The following is a 21942-nucleotide window of genomic DNA, read 5'->3' on the forward strand; positions in this document are numbered from 1 at the left end:
TTTTTAACATCCTAAATTTATAACAATCTAGTTTGAATTTATCACAACTTAATTTCAATAGTACACATTAACTCTACTCCTGATCAGTGCTGTATCCCTCTTTTCTTATTATGATCACAAATTACACTCTCATGTTTTGTGCCCTTTAATATAGGCTAAAATTCTTGATTATTCATATGTGTATCAATTCACACAGGAAACAAAAAGAGAAGTTACAAACAAAATACACAACAACATTAGCTTTTATATTTACCTGTGTAATTGCCTTTATTGTAATTACCTTAATTTCTCTGTATGGCTTCAAGTACTCAAGTACTATCTACTGTCCTGTTTCAGTCTGAATAATTCTTTTTAGTATTTAGTGTAGTAAAGGTCTACTAGTAATGAACTTAGTTAGCCTTTGATTATCTGGAAATGTCTTAGTTTCTCCTATTTTTTTTTTTTTTAAGAATAGTTTAGCCAGATACAGAATTCTTGGTTGACAGTTTTCTTCTTTTAGCACATGATCATCTCACTGCTTCTGGTCTCTGAGGCTTTTGATGCAAAATCTTGCTGCTTTCAAGATTTTCTTTTTGACTTTCAACAGTTTAATTATGTGTCTCTTGTGAATGTCTTTGAATTCATCTGTCCTGGAGTACATTGAGCTTTTTGGATGTATAAATTCATATCTTTCATCAAATTTTGGAAACTTTTGGCCATTTTTCTTCAAATATTTTTCTACTTTTTTGTCTTTTCGTATATGTCTTTGGGTATAGTCAGTAGTGTCCCACAGGCCCCTCAGATTCTGTTTGATTTTTCTTCATTCTTTCTTTCTTTCTTCTCCTCAAACTGGGAGGAGAATAGGTAATTTCAGTCATCCTATCTTGAAGTTCGCTGATTCTTCTGTCTTTTCAAACCTCCTGTTGAGCTTCTCTAGTGAATTTTTCATTTCAGCTCCAAAATTTCTATTTAATTCTTTTTTAAATTTAGTCTTTTATTCAGATTCCCTATTTGTTCATATATCCTTATTCTGATATCCCTTAGTTCTTTATTTATGGTTTCCTTTTAGCCCTTTGGGCATATATATAGTTAATTTAAAGTTTTTTTATTTTGGGAGAGAGAGAGGGGGAGTGCAGTCGTAGAGGAGTAAAGAGAGGGAGAGGGGGAGAGAGAGAATCCCAAGCAGGCTCCACACTCAGTACAGAGTCCAACTAAGGGCTTGGTCTCATGACTTGGTCATGACTTGAGCCAAAATCAGGAATTGGACACTTAACCAACTGACCCACCCAGGTGCCCCCCTAGATAGTTAATTTAAAGTTTTGGTCTAATAAGAGCAATCAGTGTTGGATTTCTTCATTGGTTTCTGTCACTTTTTATTTTTTTATGCAAAGACCAATTTTCTGTTTCTTGGTATACTTTGTAATATTTTCTTGAGAACTGATTGTTTTAAATATTATAGGAACTCTGAAAATTACATTTTCCCTCCTCTCCAGAGATTGCTGTTGTTACTTTTGAATGTTGCACTTTTCTGTTTAGTGACTTTTACAGACTCTTTTTGTGAAGACTGTATTCCTTATTGTATATGATCATTGAAGTCTCTGTTCTATTATCTCTGTGGTCAACCAGTGATTTCTTCTAATGCCTGGATTTAATAAAAAAAGAGTCTTTGTCTCTTTAAATTCTTTTGAGGGACATTGCCTGGGAAGCCCTTCAGCCTTAGGGGATTGAAACAATGGCCAATCTCTCCCTCTTCTCTCAGTGGACCAACAGGAAGCTCAAAACCCACATCCCCAGTTTTGGAGGATGGGGTCCTACCTTGGTACCAGCTAGCCATTCTGTGAACATGGGCCACCGTTCCCACAGCTGCCTGCTATGGGGATGAGGAATACACGGCGGCAGCTGCTAGTAAAATCTAAAATCCACAGATACATACTACCTTCTTTCTTCATCAAGCATTTTCCCAATGCTACAAGTGTGTAACTAGACCCCAGAGTTCTAAAATAGTGATTCTGACAGTTCTTGCCAGCTCACTGGTTGATTTGGTATAGGCACTGATTCCTGGAGCTTCCTACTCTGCCATTTTGGGTGTTGTGACCTATTTAGTTTTGTTGACATAATAATCTCCACATTAAAATGTTGTACTAGCATATTTAAAAAATTTTTAAGTGAAACTCATGTATTTAGTGTATGATTGAATTACTTTTTATAAAGTATTTACCATTATATCTATCTCATAAATTAGGATAGTTGACCAAAAAGATGAAATTTTGCATGTATATGTGTAGCTGTGTCACCGTATATCACCACATTGTATCTTGTGGCTGAAAAAATGGCATTTCTTTATTGTGTCTGTAGTTGGTTTCGTTTTTTTCCTGCTACTCCATATTGTGAGAGACCCATTGATGAAGGAAAAAATCCAATACAATTTAAGACTTAGTCTAGTACAATAACTTAAATGATGTGAGATAAAATTGTTCAGTCTTTGTTTGCTTTTTACCCTGAGGTGGTTTAAGTGTGTGGGGTGAGAGGTATGGCCTGTATGATCTTCTGGCAATGGGGAGCTGCTTTTTCCCCTTGGTTCGAGTTCTGCTACCTCGTCTGGTCTCTAGAAGAGTGTCCTGTTACTTTCTAGCTGTGTTTGCCTGGCCACATGCGCGGGTTATGTGATGGACAGTGTAACTTACAGTGGGCCTCTCCACTGGTAACAATGCAGTGGTGCTCCCTCCCTGGCTCATTTTCTCTTCGGCTCCCTCTCGCTGAGCTCTCCTGGGTGGCCGCCATGTCTGTGTCTGGCCTGCTGGCCTGGAACTTTATCCATAGCCTTTGCTGCAGGATCTCTGGGTTTCACGGTGGGCCACATTAGCCAGCCCTCTAGCTCAGGAATCTGAGTCTCAGAGTTTTTCATTACCTGACCATGTTTGGGAAAACGTCTCAAGAAAATGGCCTGGCCTGTAGGACAATGGACTTACTATGTAATCCTTCTGTGTATGTCAGATGCTTCATTTTATCTCTTCACATTTCCTTTCCTAGTTAAACCTAATAACTTTTCAGACAGATGAATGCTTCCAGCAGACTCTGGCAAAGGTCTAGGAGAGGCAAAACAACAACAAAAATAATCATTTTAAATACCTTCTCAGTTGCATGTATGTAGATAGACATACATGAGGATAATATTTAAAGAGGCATATGTAATTCCTTACATTTCAGAAATACAGGACCTATAGAGAGGCCTAAGTGGTGTGCTTACATATATATATGTGTATGCAGTATATATATAGTTAAGACCTCTATGTATGTATAATATGTATAGGTAAGATAAATATACTTAAAGTTAAGAAGTTTGGTTTCTACCTATCAACATTTTCCCATGACTAACAACACTGTGCTTTAACATACACTTTTTTTTTTTCTTTTGTAGGACCGTTCGTGTCTGGCTGAAGAGAGACAGTGGACAATATTGGCCAAGCATATACCATGTGATGCCTTGTAAGTATCTGGATCTCTGTCTTCAGAAATTAGACATGGGCCACACCTCCCCTCCTTTTCCAGATTGCCTTCTCTGTGTTTTCCTCTCGAGTAGAGCTTTCTGAGGGTTGAGACTATCCTTATAATGGAAAGTACCATATTAAATCATTTTAACTCTCAGTATGTAAAATAGGAAAATTGTTCTGAAATTGGCTATATAGTCATAGTTTCTGAATAGGATTAATGGAAGAAGAGCTATAGCACATTGGCTTTCTGATTACAGCTGTCTCCCTCCTTTCCAACTTTTTTGTTTCACCCTTTTGTGGAGTTCTTCCTTCAACATTTAAAATTTTTCCTGGTGATTACATTTGTGACATAAATTTGTTCTTGTACTATTGTTATATTATTCATTCAGATACAAGACATTTAGCGTTGACCATTTGGTTCCCAGAAGGGTTTGCTTATGATTGAAACATTCTAAGTAGAAGTCAGCCTCCTTTCCGTATATGAGAAATATGTCTTGTGCTGATAAATAGCTAATCTTTTAAATATATTTTAAAACATCCTTAGATTTGATTCGTAGACTTGTGTGCTGGCAGTTCTCCTACTGAAGAGCTGACACCTCAAAATAGGAAATGTCTTTTTAGTCTGGCATTTTATCTAAAAAGTGATGAAGGTTGGGCATCCTAGTCCATGTTTATTTGAGTATAAAATAATTATTTAAATTCAATATTATATTATTCAACATTTCCCTGACTCCCCTTCAAATCTTCATTAAAATTGACACCCTAGAAAAATCCCTCGGGTTTGTTGTTTGGGCTCGTGTCCCCTCCGGCTTGCTGTAGCGGGCACCTCGTCCCTGGATATGGGTACCCCAGTTTGAGAAGTACGTGCCACAGTACCAGAGAAAATTCATGCCGCATTGTAGATGTGATTAAGTTTATGCCTCTGGCAAAGGAATGCTGTAATCACTTAGACAGCAATTTTGCTTGTTTATGAACAAATGAATTATTAAGGATATAATGAGTTTCTGTGATTTTCAAATTATCTTTGAGGTTTTGTGTGGCTTTAGAATTTTATAACAAGTAAATGATAGCCACGAAGCTGAACCAAGCGGTCAGCCCTGCATTAGGGAGGAAGAAACTTCTTGTAGTTCTGAGTACTTGTATCAACCCCTTCCCTGTGGAGCCTCCAGCAGATAGCACTTATTTACACAGCAAAGGGCCTATTTGAACTTCCTCTTTCAGCGGTGGCAGTGATGAGGGCTTAGGCAGAAGGAAAGGGAAAGGAATTTTCTGATCTTTGAGTGGTATAACCAGTCTTCTCTATGATCTTACCTTTTCATCAAACCTGACACAGTATCTAAGTGGATGACGGGGGAAGTTCTGTAGTCCAGCAAGTTGAAGTTGACTCTAGAGGTCTGTCACCAGCTTGACTATGAAGACAGAGTCAGACCTGGGCAGAAAGATAAGGGCTCAGGATGATAGGCAAGGAATTTTCTTGAAATGAATGTGAGTAGGAACCTCACGGAGACAGGATCCGAAGCAATTGCTTGTGCACCCCCTTCCCTATACACACATCTAAACATGCTTTGTTGTCATTCTCTGATGCTCTTTTTATTTGAATGTCCCTGAGTATACAGAGATGCCTCTAGTTACATTCTTATCCTTTATTTAGCTGTATGAATGACTAAAGGCTGCGGTAGCTCCTTCACCTGGCAGAAGTGCTCAGTAAATAAATACTGATGGAAGACTTGAATCCGGTAATACTGATGAGTCCCCCCAGAACATTATCATACATATTCCTAGTAATTGAACACAGTCTTTGAGAAAGAGAACCCTTTAATATTTTGCGTATTTTGCCTACGGCCTTCCACTAAAGGGAATGAAAAAGGCATTACTTTGCTATTAAAATGTGTGTGAACCAGCAGCATTAAGGTCACCCTAGAACGTACTGGAAATGCAAGTATTGGGTACCATGCTAGATCTAAAGAATCAGAATCTGCATTTTTAATGGTATCCCTAGGGGACTTGAACGCACTTGGGCATTGAGAAGATGGTCTTCTTGCATTATAGCCAACATGCTGATCTATTTTACACGTGATTACAGAAGCACATATAAAGTCTCATGCATGTATAGCATTGATTTCTACATATATAGATAGAAATACACATTCTAGTGGATCAGACATTTACTGTGCACCTGCTATATACAGGCCACTGAGCTAGTTGCGAGGGTTTGCATATAATTAAGCTGCATATAGTCAAGATGATTTCCATAATCTTTCATTGATGGATAGCTCCACTACCGTGGAGAGGTAAAAGAACTATATGTTCTTTACAATTGATCAGAAATTGGCTTTTATGTTCTAGGAATTGAAGGCACTTAGATAACATAGTAACTAATATTTGAGCAAGAGTCAATTTCATTTAATTTGAAAGAGGCAGAATCTTATTGTATAAGGAATTACAGTATATTTTTGGACAGTTAGAAAACCTGAAATAGCTTTGAATTTTCAAGGGTTGATTTTGCAATTCCTTCTATTGAAAAGTGTTTTGTTAAGTGATTACTTAGTATTATTCTTAAATAATGGTTATGTGGTATTAGTTACAAAATAAGTAAAAAGGTGCAGTAATGTCCAGAGGCTATGACATGGACATCACAAGGCACATATGACCATATAATGTGTTTATAGTGATATATAATACATAGTATTCCAAATCCAGAAGAAACCATAAAGACAATATCTTTACATGTAATATATGGCTTATTTGTTTATTTCATTTATTAAAATTTAATAGAGTATTTGTCATGTTGTGGGTAGAATAGTACTGTTCTGGAGCATTGACAAGAATTTGCAGTTTAATGGATGAGGGAAAGTGGAAGGCATTGGATGAGGAAGAAAGGATGAATGGTGGAGGCGAAGTTGGATGGTTGGGAGAAGAGAGCCTGACAGGCAGGGGAGTATGGTAAGGCTGGATGAACTTGGGGGGGGGGTGCACATGAGAAGGGTAAGGAGCGGGCATATCATGCTTTGTGGTCCTCAGACCCTGTCTTTTCTCAGAAGCTCTGGCTTCCCTATTAGGAGGGCATGAGGAGAGGCAAGACTTGCCTGGTTAAGGGTGTTTGCTCCTGAGCCAACCTGATTTTTCCCGAGTTTAGAATTTGGAGTAGGAAATGCTATGTTTCAGCCTTGGCTGGTCCCTTGAGCTGGGACTGTGTAAACATTATAGCTGTGAGGTACTTGTGTGCATAAAGAAATAGTGAAAGCTGATCTGCTTAGAAGGAAATATGAATCAGGGAGGAAGACCACTTGGCTCAAGATGAAGAGAAGCCTAAACAGGTGACGCCTGAAGGTTTTTCTCCTCTTCCTCCTCCCCTCCAGAAGCCTGGCTCTGCTTTTGCCGTTGAGTTCAAGAGATTCCCTCTCTTACTGGATGCATCCATTAGTGCTCCCCTTCACTCCCGTGGGTTTCCGTGACTCGTAACTGCAAGTATCTGACTTAGCCTAGCCCTGATTGTATATCTCCCAATTCCTGTCTGTTCAGTTTCTCCTGGATCTCCATGATCTGTCAAGAGAAAGGACTGAGGCATGTCCCGATTAGTGCCACTGTGATGTTGAGCTGCAGATGGTCTGGGAAAACAGGGCGAGTCAAGAAAAGGAGCAGAAAGAAATATTTATTCCGTTTAGTTTCTTTGGACAGTTCATTCAACAAATTTTAAATGTTTCTGCCACATTAAACACTGGGCCAAGGATATAGTGGTTAGGTAGGGCAGGGGGTTCCTGTCTTCATGGTGCGTGCAGTGGGGAAGGCAGACCTAAAATAAGCACTGCTCATGCTGTGTGGTGAGTGTTGTAACAAAGAGCATGTGAAATGGAAACATGGTCACAAAGGTTCCCTGAAGAAAGTCCATTTAAAACCCTGCTGTCTATAGAGAATTTGGGGTGACCGACAACTTGTTCTGTAGTTTCCTATGTGCCGATTTTTATGGAAGTAAGAGCATCTCCTTATCGAATAATCTTTAAAAAAATAATATCCTCTTGCTGTATCTCATGTAATAGCTCCTTATTGCCTGTGACAAGATCAAGTTACAGTGTGCCCAACTGGGACCTGCTTGAGCGTGGAAACCAGAGAGGGGCCTTTCTGAGGGTGTAGAGTTGAGGTTTCAGTTGTAGCCATTAATGATGCTCTGCTCCAGACTTCTAGTGGATACCATTTCAACCACCACATTTGCATCTCTCTACAGAAGGAAAAACAAAACAAAACATGAAAAGCATAGGCATTCCCATTTTCATGGTTGAGTTATTTTAGATTTACTTTTTTAACTAGGTTGGCCATTCATGGGGTCAGACAGAGAGGTAGAAGAGAGAAGTCTCAAGCAGGAGCCAAAGTGGCAGGTGTTTGAGATTTTGCTTACTCTATTAAAGTATTGGGTGTCGTGTGTGGGCCTCTATTGCCAGCGTTTCCCCTTGGGCATGCAGAATAGGTAAAGCAGTTCAGCTGCCAACGATGTAGTGAATAGGGGGTTGAGAGGCCCCGAGCCCCAGGACTGAGGGTGTGTTGGACAATTGAAAGACTTCTGTGGGTTCTGCAGTTGCCAGGGCAGGCAGATGGAATTTACTTTGGCTCCTAAGCGTTTCTGAATTTGTTCCCAAAGCAAAACAAGACAGTTTTTCAAAGATAAGTGCAAATAAAAGGCACACCTAACACGGAAATAAAATGACCTATTTTTTCCAGCTCTCTGCCTTGGCATGGTGGGATGGCACTCGTCCATTCTGGGGCTGTGCTGGGCCCCCTTGGTTTTCACACAAGCACATCCACTTTGCCATGGGCTCAGCTAACTTCTAATGTACAGGAAATCTAGTCCTCATGGAAAAACATAATTTTGGACTGCTGCTTCCTGGTTTTTATCCAAAGCCTGCGTGGAAGAGAGACTGTTTATGGAGGGCAGTGTGTGGGTTATGCAGTCTGATTGTTCTTCATACAGTTTTCCCACTTTGTGTAGCCCTCTGCAGAAATGCCTTCATTCTTTTTTTTTTAAACTTTTTAATGTTTATTTATTTTTGAAAGACAGAGACAGAGCATGAGCGGGAGAGGGACAGAGAGAGGGAGACCCAGAATCTGAAGCAGACTCCAGGCTCTGAGCTGTCCGCACACAACCCAAAGTGGGGCTTCAACTCACAACCTGTGAGCCCAAGTCAGAGGCTTAACCGACGGAGCCACCCAGATGTCCCAGAAATGCCTTCATTCTTTGTGCCCTTGGCTCATACTGATGTGTGCATGTATGAAGCAGCTTCATGGCTGTTCTTGAAGAAATTGTCTACTGTAATACCCAGTGCTCCTTTGAGGAAGCACCAAGAGGGTCAGAAACCCTCTTTCTCTTACTAACCCATGTGCTGCATCATGTTGGGATGATCCAAATGGATTACAGACCCTGAGAACTGGTCTCTTTAGCTGCACAGGGGGAATCCAGTCACCTGGGCCCTAGGAATCTCTTCCATTTACTCCAGATTTACTCCAGTGGCTGTTCAGATCTAGTTTTCTGTATATCATGAGGTGAAAAAGTTGGGAGGGACGGCTCTAAGGGCCTGACACATGGTCCTTACGGATAATGTGACATACAGACCCTAGCGTTTGCCTACAGAGCTTCATTCCAGTTTTCTTTCTGTTCTTATACCTATTTCCTTGGCATGACTTTTTGCTTATTTTTATTGTTTGGTTTTATTGTACCTACTTCCTAAGTCTCTTCAAATTCTTTGTAAAATGAGGTACGGAATGCACAAAATGAATTATTGTATTAGTTAAAACAAATAAGAGATGAAGTTTGGACGTAGACATACTGTTTACATTAAATTCACCCAAAACTATATTGCTGTTTAAAAAAATTTTTTTATTAATTTCTTATTTATTTTTGATAGAGAGATAGAGCATGAGAGGGGGAGGGACAGAGAGAGAAGGAGATACAGAACCGGAAGCAGGCTCCAGGCTCTGAGCTGTTAGCACAGAGCCTGGCACGGGGCTCGAACCCACGAACGTGAGATCTGACCTGAGCCGAAGTCAGAGGCTTAGCCAACTGAGCCACACAGGCACCCCTATTGCTGTTTTTTAAGATTCGAGTTTTCAAAATGGCTTGTAGGTTAGAACCTGTGCCTGGACGGGAAACTTTGGAATTTGATTTTCATTTTTGCTGCCAATTTGCTGAGTCACTTCTGGCAAGTCCTTTACATTTTTTTCTCCTCTGAAGCCTGTTGAATAAACTGTCATTTCCTTTGCTCTCAAATTTGCAAAACTATTTTTGGTTATGGGATATATTAAATAAGTAATTTTCACTTTCAGGTTCTTGGCATTTAGCAATATATATATTGCTGATTATATTATATTATATATATATATTATATTATATATTATTATATATAATATATTGCTGATCTTACCCCAAGGGGGATTTGTGAGGTTGTCGCTGGATTGGCTTCCCTTTCCTATGTGCTGGGATTTCAGTTCTGCAGAAACAGATAACTTAATATTTAGGCTTTAGAAAATTAAAGTGATGAATATGTTCATATGCTTTATACATGGGATGGAAATGAGTTATTTTGTATGTAAATTGCAAATGTCAATTTTCCCATTGGTCAAAAGAGAACTTTCTGTAATTTAAGACATTGGACCCAGCAATAGCACTGCTAGGGATTTACCCAGAAGTACTGATGCATAGGAGCACATGTACCCCAATGTTCATAGCAGCACCTTCTATAATAGCCAAATCATGGGAAGAGCCTAAATGCCCATCACCTGATGAGTGGATCAAGAAGATGTGGTATATATATATACAATGGAGTATTGCATGGCAATGAGAAAGAATGAAATATGGCCATTTGTAGAAAAGTGGATGGGCCTCGAGGGTGTCATGCTAAGCGAAATAAGTCAAGCAGAGAAGGATAGATACCATATGTTTGTATGCATAGGTCTAACAGGAGAGACCTGGTAGGGGACCATAGGGAGAGGAAGGGGGAAACAGAACTGGGGAGAGTGAGGGACACAAATCATGAAAGACTATTAAATATTGAAAATGAACTGTGGAGTGAAGGGGGAGGGAGAAGTGGGGAAGGGGCTGATGGTCATGGAGGGGGGCACTTGTGGGGAGAAGCACTGGGTGTTATATGGGAACCAATTTGACAATAAACTATTATTTAAAAAAAGACATTGGATGGAGCTGGTTCTGCTGGGTTTGTTAGAGTTTTGGGGGCAAATTCATATGGATAGATTAGTGGTTGAAAAGTATTTAAAGTAATGAATTTGGAAGTTCTGTTTTTACAAGATAGTGATTATTTTGGTGACTTTAAGACAACATCTTTAACTCCATCAAGGGACTTTCTTGGCAGACTAGGGAATTTGGGTATAATTGGGAAGTGCTCATCCTATTATTTCCTTCCTTATTTCAAGTAACTCCTTGTTTCCTTTGTTGGTTTTTTTTGGTGTAGGTTATGTCAAAGAACCACATGTCAAACCAGTTTACTGTTTTTACTATTTACATTTTCGAAAATAATTATGTAATCCGAACTTTTAGTTCTGTATTTACTAAGAAGAAAATGTGCTTAAGGAACTTTCGGTTTTTAATGGAAATGAAAATGTGAATTATTCAAGCTAAAGATAACAGATATCAATTAATTTGAATAATCATAGCATTTATTTATCATACTCTTGTTTGATTTTCATATGACAGAGTATTTTAAACTTGTAGTGATAACTTAAAACAAAGCGACCACTGCTAATTCATTGTGGTTTTGCTGATTTTATCCAGACTAAATTAAGAGAAAACAAGTGGCTTAATTTTAGTAGAGTGCATAAAATAGTTGATTGAAATGAAAAATGCTCTTTAACACTTGGCAGTTGAAGTCCTACACATAAGTGTTCTTAATAATAAGTAAAACGTGGTCGAGTGTGGTAAACCTAGTAAATACTGAGTCGCGACAAACAGCACTGAAGGAGAGCGTGTCTACGAATTAAATCTCCCTGTGTGGCTGCGAGGTGCTCCTGGAGGTCCTCTCATTGTAGGATCCTGATATCCGACTCGATCAGGATGTGCTGACGCCTGAGGCTCTGTTCACGGAAGTACCATTGTGTGTTTAGTTTTAAAGTGACCAGTGAAGTATGGAAACTAATTTGACAATAAATTACTTAGAAAAATAAAATAAAGTGACCAGTGGAACAGCCCGTGAAGATTAGCGTGCACTGCCAGGGGGTGCCTTTACGGACGCATCGTAAAGCACTCAGTGTGATTGAAACCCACAGCTTAACCTTCAGTGAAACTGGTGTTTGTTTGAGCAAGGTTCAGCCAATAAGCCAAGGACAGAAAATAAATCAGCCACAAAATGAAGGAGTTCTAGGTATACATAACAGAAGTTAGGTAACTTTCCCCCCAGTAGGAGAATTTTGAGAATGCCTTCTCCTAACTCTATTCCTTTTTAAAAAGTAAGAGCAATAAATATATTTTTTGAGACCCCTTGAGGGATTAAAAGTATTAGAAATACAGGTAGCCAGTTTCTCTGTAATCCACTTAATTACTGACTCTGTTGAGGTTGATGTGGGATTCTTGAGTTCCCTTTGTCTAGGGCTTATATCTCTTGAGCTTTCCCCTCCACATTATATGGACATTAATATAATCACCCAGACGGGGCTTCTCTTTATTTTAATTTTCCCCAAATCTTAAGGTGACTGCCTGCGTGCAATGACAAAGATTCTATTTTTAAAAGGCTCGATACTATGAAAGTGTTTAATTTTTAAAATAAGGTATTAACAAACCATCCAGGTCTCCAGTCCTGATACTCACATAAGAGATTATCATTTTTCAGTACCCATAGGCCTGCACAAATTTCTTTCCCATATTCTTTGTAGCTCTTACTACCCTGCTTCCTAAGGTTTTGCCAGATACACTTCTTTTGGCTGTCCTCAGTCTGGAACAGAGAAGAGGGATGGTAAGTCTTCATCTGACAGCATGGAAATGAATTTTTTTTTAATGTTTATTTTTGAGAGAGAAAGAAAGAGAGAACATGAGCCGGGAAGGGGCAGAGAGAGAGGGAGACACAGAATCCAAAGCAGTTCTAGGATCTGAGCTGTCAGCACAGAGCCCAATGCAGGGCCTGAACTCCTAAACTGTGAGATCATAACCTGAACTGAAGTCAGATGCTTAACCAACTGAGCCACCCAGGCGCCCCGGAAATGAATTCTTGTACTGTCTGATTGAGAAATAAACTGTTGGCATTTTTTCCTTAGGTTTTACTAGAAATGTAGAAGGAAAACTAGGAATCTAATGCTAGAACATAAACAAGACCAGTGGCAAGGCCTGGGTTTTCAGTGATTGGGTGCATGTAGGAGCAGGCCTAGGCAAACTACATATGGGTGATGTATATGGCAGGCCCTGGCACGTGGGGGTCACCCCACAAAGCTGACCAAGTGTGGTTATCCTTTCTCATGGGGAAACACTTAAAGGAGGAGGAAGTAAATATATCTTCATGTTTTGTATCATGGTGTGTTTATCTCGTCTAGAGTTTGAGGATGCAGTTTTGTTGGAGAAGGTCAGTGGGGTGGGGGGCTGTATTTTAATTTTATGGGTCTGGCTAGACATTTCAGTGCAGTGGAGAAAGCCACTGCAAGGTGGGAGAATGGAAGCCTCTCGGCTGTTTCATCTCTGACCTCAGCTTTCAGCCATCAGAGCAATGACTTCTTTATTGCTTATGAATTAGTAGTTTCACATCATTTAAAGCTGAATTCTTACTTGTGAAACAACACATTTTTGCAGCCTAGCTACAAATATTGTGCTTAAATCATATTTTAGTTGTTTCTTCCTAACCCTTCCTGCTGAGGGATTCCTTTTACCATTTGGCCAGAATTTACTGTGTCATCTTATCCTTCCCCAGACAGTTTTACCCCTTTGATAGTTTCTAGCACGGATAACAGCCCATTTTGTTTGTGTCATAACACAAGTCTTTCAGAGGTGGCTTTTTTGTTAATCTCTGGTGAGTTGAAGTTAGAAGGATATCTGTGTCCTCTGTGTACCGCCCCCCGCCCCCCCCAGTTCCCAAAAGGAAAGACATTTATTGTCACAGCAAATATAGGCATCAGTATTCTTTTCAGTTCACTTCCTGCCTCCTTGGCCCTGCCAGGGCCTGTGGGTAATCAACCCAGGGCCTTTTGCTGTGAGAGTATCACAGTTGGGAAATGGTTTGAGGAGCATCATAAGGTTCACCTACCAAAAGTCTTTCCCTAAACACACCCCCCCCTCCACACACAGGTTTGCTTGGTGTGTTACCAATAATGCCGCCTTGAAGAAGTAGTTTTGTCTTTGGGGGCACCCAGAAGCTTGTGTTCTTTAGCTCTGGCATTCTGCCGTCTAGAACCATCTTGGGTTCAAGCATATGGGTTCTAGAACAACGGGATTTCTAAATTTATCTTGTTTATGGGACTTTATGGGAAAGATCTTTTCCTTTTGAATTGTTATTGTTTCTTACTGTGAACATAAAGTGATTTGGACTCTAGTGGTGACGGTGGGATGGGTCTTACAGTTCCTATACGTGCTTAGTGTCACAGCCTATAAATTCCTTGACGACAGCTATGATACCTTATATATAGTTGTGTCACATTCCTGGGATGTAGTAAGCATTCTAGATTTTCATTAAAAGAGTAACAAGGGGCTCCTGGGTGGCTCAGTCAGTTAAGCAGTTAAGCATCTGACTCTTAATCTCGGCTCAGGTCGTGTTCTCCCCTGCTTGCACTCTCTCTCTCCAAAATAAACATTAAAGAATAACAAGAAATTTAGTAAAGGGGATAAGAAATCCAGGAATAAAGAAATAGCAATGTAGATGTCAGGTAGCCTATGCAGTGCAGTTAAAAAGTCTTTTAAATCACATTCAGAGATCAGTGGGTTTTCTATCACATAACCAGATATGATCTTCGGAAGAAATCACACAGAAAAGACTTTTATATGGTCAGGCAGGCAGCTAATTGATAAGGTTATTCTTGACTAGTTTATAGCCCTTTGGGCTGCAATTAAGTTTTGCTTCATATGCTCATGCTCCTATCTTACTAAGCCATTAGATATTTAAAAGTTTTAAGAGGAATAGCAAAATTATAAGATTAAAGACAATATTATAGAAATCAGCTTGGGGGGGGGGCGCCTGGGTGGCTCAGTCAGTTAAGCGTCTGACTTTGGCTTAGGTCATGATCTTCCCATTTATGAGTTCAAGCCCTACATTGGACTCTGTGCTGACAGCTCAGACCCTGGAGCCTGCTTCAGATTCTGTGTTTCCTTCTCTCTCTGACCCTCCCCCACTCATTCTCTGTCTCTTTGTCTCTCTGTCTCTCTCAAAAATAAACATTAAAAATAAAAAGAAACAAACTTGTTACACAAACACAAAAACTGTTTCATTTTTCCATGTGCGTTTTTAGGTGTCTATGTACTTTATATAGTCGTAGTCACAACATATATTTTTTTTGTTCTTTTCAGCTAATATGATTTTCCATGAAATCATTAGATTTTAATTCTGCACGCATGTTACAGGCTATGAGACCTGGCATATTAGCACCTGTCTAGAAATTGTGCTAACATAGTTCCCAGGCCTTCAGCAAGTAAGACTGACTTTACTTGGGCAGCACATTAAATATGATTTGACTACTTTACTCAGCAGAGTGCTCTTGGGAATCTAGTTTAATTTTGTGGCTAATCTCTGCTGTACTGGTGGGGGTTGTGTGTGGGGGGGATTCTTTTTTGTGTTTCTATTTTCTGAATATAGCATTAAAAACTAGATAATAAATACTTGATATAGTTTGGAAGATCTTTTTTGTTGTTCACAGCCCCTTTTATAGAGAACAAAAAAGATGTTACTCAGTGATGTGTTTATGACGTGGAACTTGAGATTCTTTTAGAATTTAGTTTAGAGATCATCTAAGTTGGGTATTTCAAAATAGAACTGTGTATTTGAATTATGTCTTTGAACCTTCTCCAACATTTTTTCCTGTGTGACCTTAAGTAAGACATCTAACCATAACTGTAAAAAGTAGGAATAAAAACATTTGAGACTGCATATGATTATGATAATGAGCAGGGCCACTGTGAAGGTGGGAGAGAAATTTAAAAATGGTGTTGGACTCATTTTTAGAACAGCGATTTCAGTGTAGGATAGATTGTCAACAGGCCCCATTTTTATGAGCCAGTGTAGCTGGAGAAGGCATGGACCCGGAAGCTGACTGTTGAGCAAGCGCTTCTTGGCCACATTGTCTTACAAGTATGTTTAGTTTACTTGGGCTCAGGAATACTCAGGTAGTAGCCAATTTTACAGAATAGGGAGGCCCTGTCCAGACCTGATTACTTTCATATAGAGCCTGGTCCTGTGTCCACTTGGTTCTCTCTTAAATTGAGACACATCCTTAATCATTTTTCAGTTAGCAGCCTTGAATGCTGAGAGTAAAAAACTTCTGTTATTCCACATGCCCTGAATCAATTCTGAATCAAAAAGTAGATGTCTGTACTCATGTTGTGTATGTGGGGGGAGGAGGGAATTATAAGATCTCTTTTTTCTCCCTAGTTGAGACAAAATGGGTTGTTTTTACTAAAGATAGGTTGTGAATGGAAGAGATAGATCAGTAACAGAGGGATTACAACAGTCCAAAATATTGGTAACCCAGTGAAGCAAATTTAGAGTCTATACTGACAGAACAGCTGAGACTAAGCCCCTTGGAACTAGTCCATTTGAGAAGATCTTACTCGTTATATTCATTAAAAGGATAACTGAAAAACTAGGGGTTGGTTGTAAAATTACTGTTTTTATTTTTTGGTGAGTGGGCGTTAAATGAACTGTTTTTCAGGAAATAGTAGGGAAAAAATAGCCACACGCTTTTAGCTAGTTAGTCACTCCTGAATCGATGAGAATCATCATTTTGTTAATTTCATCAACATGTTCATTTCTTTCAGCTCCATGTTCATGCATGTCTTTTAACCCGGAAACAAGAAGACTGTCCATAGGTCTAGACAATGGTACAATCTCAGTAAGTACACATAAATAAGATTTCCAGTTGAAATACTTCCCTTCCTGTGGAGTACGCATATATGTATTGTGATGAGAGTTATTTATTAGTTTTTTTCAAATTAACGAATTAATGTTCCTGCGAAGTGAAGTGAAGAGGGCAGCGCAGCAGAGTACAGCGAGGTGTAGGGAGAGCTGGTGTGAGTCTCAGATGGAATGTTGACACAGTTTAGCTTGCCTTCCGGTGGACACAGTGGCTAGAATAGGAGCTTGATGAGGCCAGTGAGTCAACTACGTGAATCTGTGTGGTAGTGACGACGGGCTGTGGTACTCGCAGCTGTGATCAGATGGTTATTCATGGTGTCATATGCTTTCTCAGACAAACGACAGCACAAGGGAAATGTCTTCTTCGACCTGCATGTCTGACCTTTGATACTTGATGTTTTTCTCCTTTGTCTCTTCTGCTCCCTCTTGTCTTAACTCCCTCTAGCGTGTGAATGGAGTCCTCTCAACTATGTAAATTTGTAAAGAAGGCACAGAATCGACATTAGGCTGTAGGGTAGATTCAGATAAATATTAGACTCTTTTATTATAGATCTTGAGGGAGCTGAAGTGGTTAGGGATTGAAATTTCAGGCTGTGCTACTTATTTTATCATCTTTTTATATGTTTAGCTTAGCTATTGCATTACCTAAGTGTAACAAGATTGATCTGGTAAATTCTCCAGTTTGGTAGGTTACCTGGTGTTTCCTTCAATCCCAGCAAGAGAGGCCCTGCTTTAGGACCTGTGAAGTAGAGGGGCCCATTGTGGCCCCACTTCCCCATAGGATGAAGGACCTGAGGGGCCAGGGGGGTGCGCCCAGCTTATGCCCTCACTCCACCCACCCCCATGTTCTGAGTACCTGGATGAAATTTTCCTGACCCCAGACAGCTCAGAGCCTGTACTAGATTGTAAAACTTCAAGGAGTCTAAAAATTCTGAATTCATTCCTGTACCTCCAGGTGGTTGTCAAGATTGGAGGAAGAGACCATGTTTGATTTAATAGTTTAACATGATATATAACTTTTAAATATTTAGACATATGGAATGTGGGTTTCCTTAACCTGATTCTTGCAAGGGGGTCTCAAGAGGCGGGCCCAAAATTTTCCATTTGGTCGTTCATCAAAACATTTGTTTGGTGACATTTATAGAAATTTTAATAATATTGTTAAATATAAAGCTGCCTATTGACAAATATTTTATGGAATTTCTATAATAGCCAATGCATTTGGTAGGTCTGTAAACTCTGTTCTGCAGGAGGATGGAAGAGAAGTGCATGCTACAGATCTTTGTCTGCTTTAAGGAGAGTTATTTTTAAAAAGTGGGGTATGTGGGGGATAAATTTATTTTTAAAAGACGAAGGGGGGGATAACTGGATTGTTCAGTGAACTGAAGTGTTCACTACAAAAGAAATCTGAAAAGATGAGCCAAGATCTATATACCATCCAACAGTTCATGGGATAGTATATGTAACACTCACTGTCCACGAAGACTGACGTGTATATGAGTGAGTCTTTGCATTTTTTGAAATCAGTGTAGGTGGCTAATGGGTGCCGGTAAATCTGACTTTGAAGGCAAGAAAGGTGAGCAAAGTAAGTAATGGAGAGTTCTGGCTATTTATCGTATATAAGAGGAGAGAGCACCTCAGCCATTATTCCTTTAGTAAATGAAACTGCCAGAGAAGCAGACCATAAATCAAGGGCTGGGCTGCTTCTATAAGTGTGTCAGCACAGCGTGGAGATAACCAAACCTTCCCGTCCCCTGATCATCTAGAAAAGGAGACCCAACCAGTATGACATCATTTCCTTAAAAGTGCCTGTTTTATGTTGTTGAAGAGGAGGAGGTGTCTGCCTTACCCATTCTCACCTGCAGAACCGTGAAGAGCCGAGTGAGGGAAAGGCACATGGGGAGAAGGGATTGTTTAAGGTCATGGCAACAACAGCATCTTCATTGAAAACCCTGATGCAGAATCTCAGCTGCGTAATGATTTACTTTCTGGACATGGGGACATGGGAAATCCTATGCATAGACTATACATTCTTTGTTTCCTGAATATAGCCAATAAATTTTAAAAAGAAATATTGGTTAACTTATATTATTATTATTATTATTATTTTGGTTAACTTATTTTAAAACAAAGGAGGAAATCAGAAAGCATATCCTTGTTTCTCTTTATTTTATTGGGTAAAAAAGATTGAAGAGGCAGTTAACCTTATGTAACTGAGTGAATTAGAGATGAAGTAGAGACAACGGAGACCTTTCTTTCAAAAACTTGTCCACAAAGGGAAGGAGAGGGAGGATGAGCCTGCAATGGGAGGGGCCTGCACGACTTGGAGACTTTAGCTTTGGTGAAGAGTGGGGAAACTGTTGAGACAGAGTGGAAGGCAGACACAGTTGTGAGATATAGGAGAGGAAGGGCCATTTCGATTTCTTATGAGGTGGCAGGTTACATCACCTGCTGAGAGAAGAAGCAGGAAGGGTTAAGGTGTGTTTTCATGTCTATATGTTTTGCTCTTGCTAATCTTATAACCTGGACCCCCCCCTTCTGCCATCTTGGGCTGGAGTCCCAGTTATCTCTCAGCGCCTCATTCCAGTGTCGTTTCCTCTTTTGGGGTTTGGTTTTGTTTTGACGGATAGATCCCCAGCCCTACCAAGTGAAATTAATTGCACACAATACTCAGTAGGTTAGCTGTATTAGAGTGCTCATTTAACTTGTTTTATAAAAAGTTTTAAAGTCTGTCTTCTCTGTTCAAGTGCTGAGTGTTGAGGACTTGGCCTTTCCCCAGTGGATCTTAGTATGGTTTCTCGTACAAATTAGGGACACAATAATCTGTGAAATTAGTTGTTGACTAGAGTACAAACATTATTTAATATGGCTGGTGGTAATAAGTACCTGCTTAAATTCTGAGGTAGTTTATTTGTATAATCCTGTTGCTTTCAAAATATTTGTTGCAGTGGAATTTCCTTCTTCAGGGGAAAGTGTTATGCTGATAATTTAATTCATCTTGAGTTTCAGAAATGTCATCTGTTTTAATGTCAAAAGAAGTCAGTCATATTGTGCAAACTGCTATTCATGCTGAAGTAGGGCTTAGAAATTTTCCATTACAACGCCTCATGTATTCTACCGACCTCATGTATTCTATCGATTAAATATCGATAATGTGTGCAAGAGTATTCTCAGTTCTAACATGTGACTCCTAGTCTCAAAAAGCTTATTCAGTTGGGGGAAAATGAAGAGTGAAGTTATGAACTAAGTAACAGAGTAAAAAAAATAAAAAAAATCACAGCCCAGCAGCTGTGGGTGTGTTGTTGTCGGGACAGTAAGGTCATGAGAGGTGGGAGGTAATGGTCCGGGTCAGCTCTGTGGAGACTGGATGTGAGCTGGCTTTAGAAATTGGGGTAGGATTTCATTGGCTGAAGATCAGAAGGTAAGGTATTTCAGGCAAGATGAATGGCATAGGAGGCACAGAATGGCAGTACGAGAGGGCAGGGAATGTTCGGAGAGAAGTGAAGCAGTTTGAGCAGTGACGTACGCAAGGTGGTTGGGGTTTGACTGTGAAGGCCCTGGCTTGGGAGGGGCAGTCAAATTATGAAGACACTGGATCCCTCACAGGGAAACTCTCCTGCCAGCACCACGGGAAGATTCTCTAAGGTGTTCAGAGAGAGGGCACCTGGGTGGCCCATTCCGTTAAGCATCTGACTTCGGCTCAGGCCATGATCTCCCGGTTCCTGGGTTCGAGCCCCGCATTGGGCTCTGGGCTGAGCGCTCAGAACCTGGAGCCTGTTTCAGATTCTGTGTCTCCCTCTCTCTGCCCCTTCCCCACTCACACTCTGTCTCTCTGTCTCAAAAATAAATAAATATTTAAAGAAATTTTTTTAAGGTATTCAGAAAGAATAGTCAGTGAGGAAACGTCCACACAGAAATGAAAGGACTTTCTTGAGCTAATGTTCACCGACTCTGCTGAATAATGGCTGTAGTCATAAACATGTATATATGCTAATCTTTGGAAAAATGTATATTATCTGCTTCATCAAAACTGTTAGTGAGCTGGAGTTTTTATTGAAATCTTGCTAGATAAATACATACTTATTGAAGTGCCTTTTTTTCTCTATTCTCTGAAAAGTGTTTTCCTATGTGTGTTTATGATAAGTTTGGGATGAGAAGAAAAGGTTGATCTGTATAATGAGCAGCATTCACGATAGTGATTATTGTATAGAAATGAACGACACTGACCACACGTGGGTTTGTGGCTGCTGATCTGCTAGTTCTCGTGCTCACAGTGCCTGTAGCCTGCATTACTGCTCATTCACGTGGCTGCCCACGGGCATGAAGAGGGAAGGAGAACCAAACACGAATGGAGCATCCGCTGCCTCTCAGACACTCTGCCTTTCCTGGGTCTCCTCATTATAGCAGCCCAGTAATCGGAGGGGGGACATTCCTCAGATAAGGACACCGAGGCCTAAAGGGCTAGCGAGTTCACATGCGTTGTCCAGCTTCCTTAGCCAGGAAGCAGCGCTCAGCAGAGCTGGGACCTCTGTGAACCCTGGGCTTTCTCCTCCTCCCACCTCACTGCCCAGCAGCCAATTCTCTGTCCATAAAGATTTCCTGTCGAAGGCTTTCCATTCCCTGCCCATTTGTTCTTCTTCAGTAGGCGACTGTATTTCCATTTCCCGAGTGCCCTTTGGCATGTTGTCTCCTTTGTTGGTGAGACTGTGTCCTTCACTAGACTGTGAACTGCCTGAAGGCAAAGCCCGTGTCAGCTCCAGTCTGTTCCTCCGAGTCGCTAGACCACTGTAGGTAGATGCTTTGTTAAATGTCAGGTGAGGGCAGAAGGGCATTTCGATTTATGTCGTCAGGATGCTAACACCAAAGTTGGCCGTGTAGCCAGCAAGGTAACTCGTTCTCTAACAGTTGGCACAGTGTGAGTGAGTCCTGTGTGTGAGACCCGTTGGGGCATATGGAAGAATTTGACGGCCATACTCTGCTTCTTGAAATTCATAAACAGAGATGCATTAAGCAAACAACTAAGAAACCTAAGCAGAAATGTAACATGTTCTTGACAGTTTATTAGACCCAAAAATATGCTGTTCATAAATCTTTCCTTACCTCACTTTTCCGCTAAGATTAGAACTCTGTTGAACTTTTGGGATTGTTGAAGGAAATACCTTCTCACATCATTTCCTATTATTTAGACTCCTTTCCTACAGATTAAATTAACAGCTTTACAAGAGCATCGCCCTGTGGTCACCAGTACTTATTCCCTAGATGGTGTGTTCACATGATGTGTGGTGTCTGGCTTGGCAGAATTTCATAGAATCACGGAGACCAAGAGTCTTGTTGCAGTGAGGAAGCATTCCCCTTCTAGAAGGCCAATAGCTTCAAGGGAGAGACATGTAGTTCCTGGGAAGGAGGGTATTACTTTTTCAAATAAAAGGAGAAAT

The 21942-nt window shown here is 40.2% G+C and overlaps 1 protein-coding gene across 1 annotated transcript in view; it reads left to right on the plus strand.

Moving 5' to 3' along the window:
• The window catches only part of WDFY2 (WD repeat and FYVE domain containing 2), a 165929-nt gene that overhangs the window by 67339 nt on the left and 76648 nt on the right, over window positions 1-21942 (plus strand). Inside the window, exons 2-3 of the mRNA XM_029936820.1 lie at window positions 3398-3465; window positions 16411-16484. Coding sequence (XP_029792680.1) covers window positions 3398-3465; window positions 16411-16484 — 142 coding nt within the window. The remainder of the gene's footprint in view (window positions 1-3397; window positions 3466-16410; window positions 16485-21942) is intronic.

This window comes from Suricata suricatta, chromosome 4 (genome assembly GCF_006229205.1).
Source record: "Suricata suricatta isolate VVHF042 chromosome 4, meerkat_22Aug2017_6uvM2_HiC, whole genome shotgun sequence".
Classification (NCBI taxonomy): domain Eukaryota; kingdom Metazoa; phylum Chordata; class Mammalia; order Carnivora; family Herpestidae; genus Suricata; species Suricata suricatta.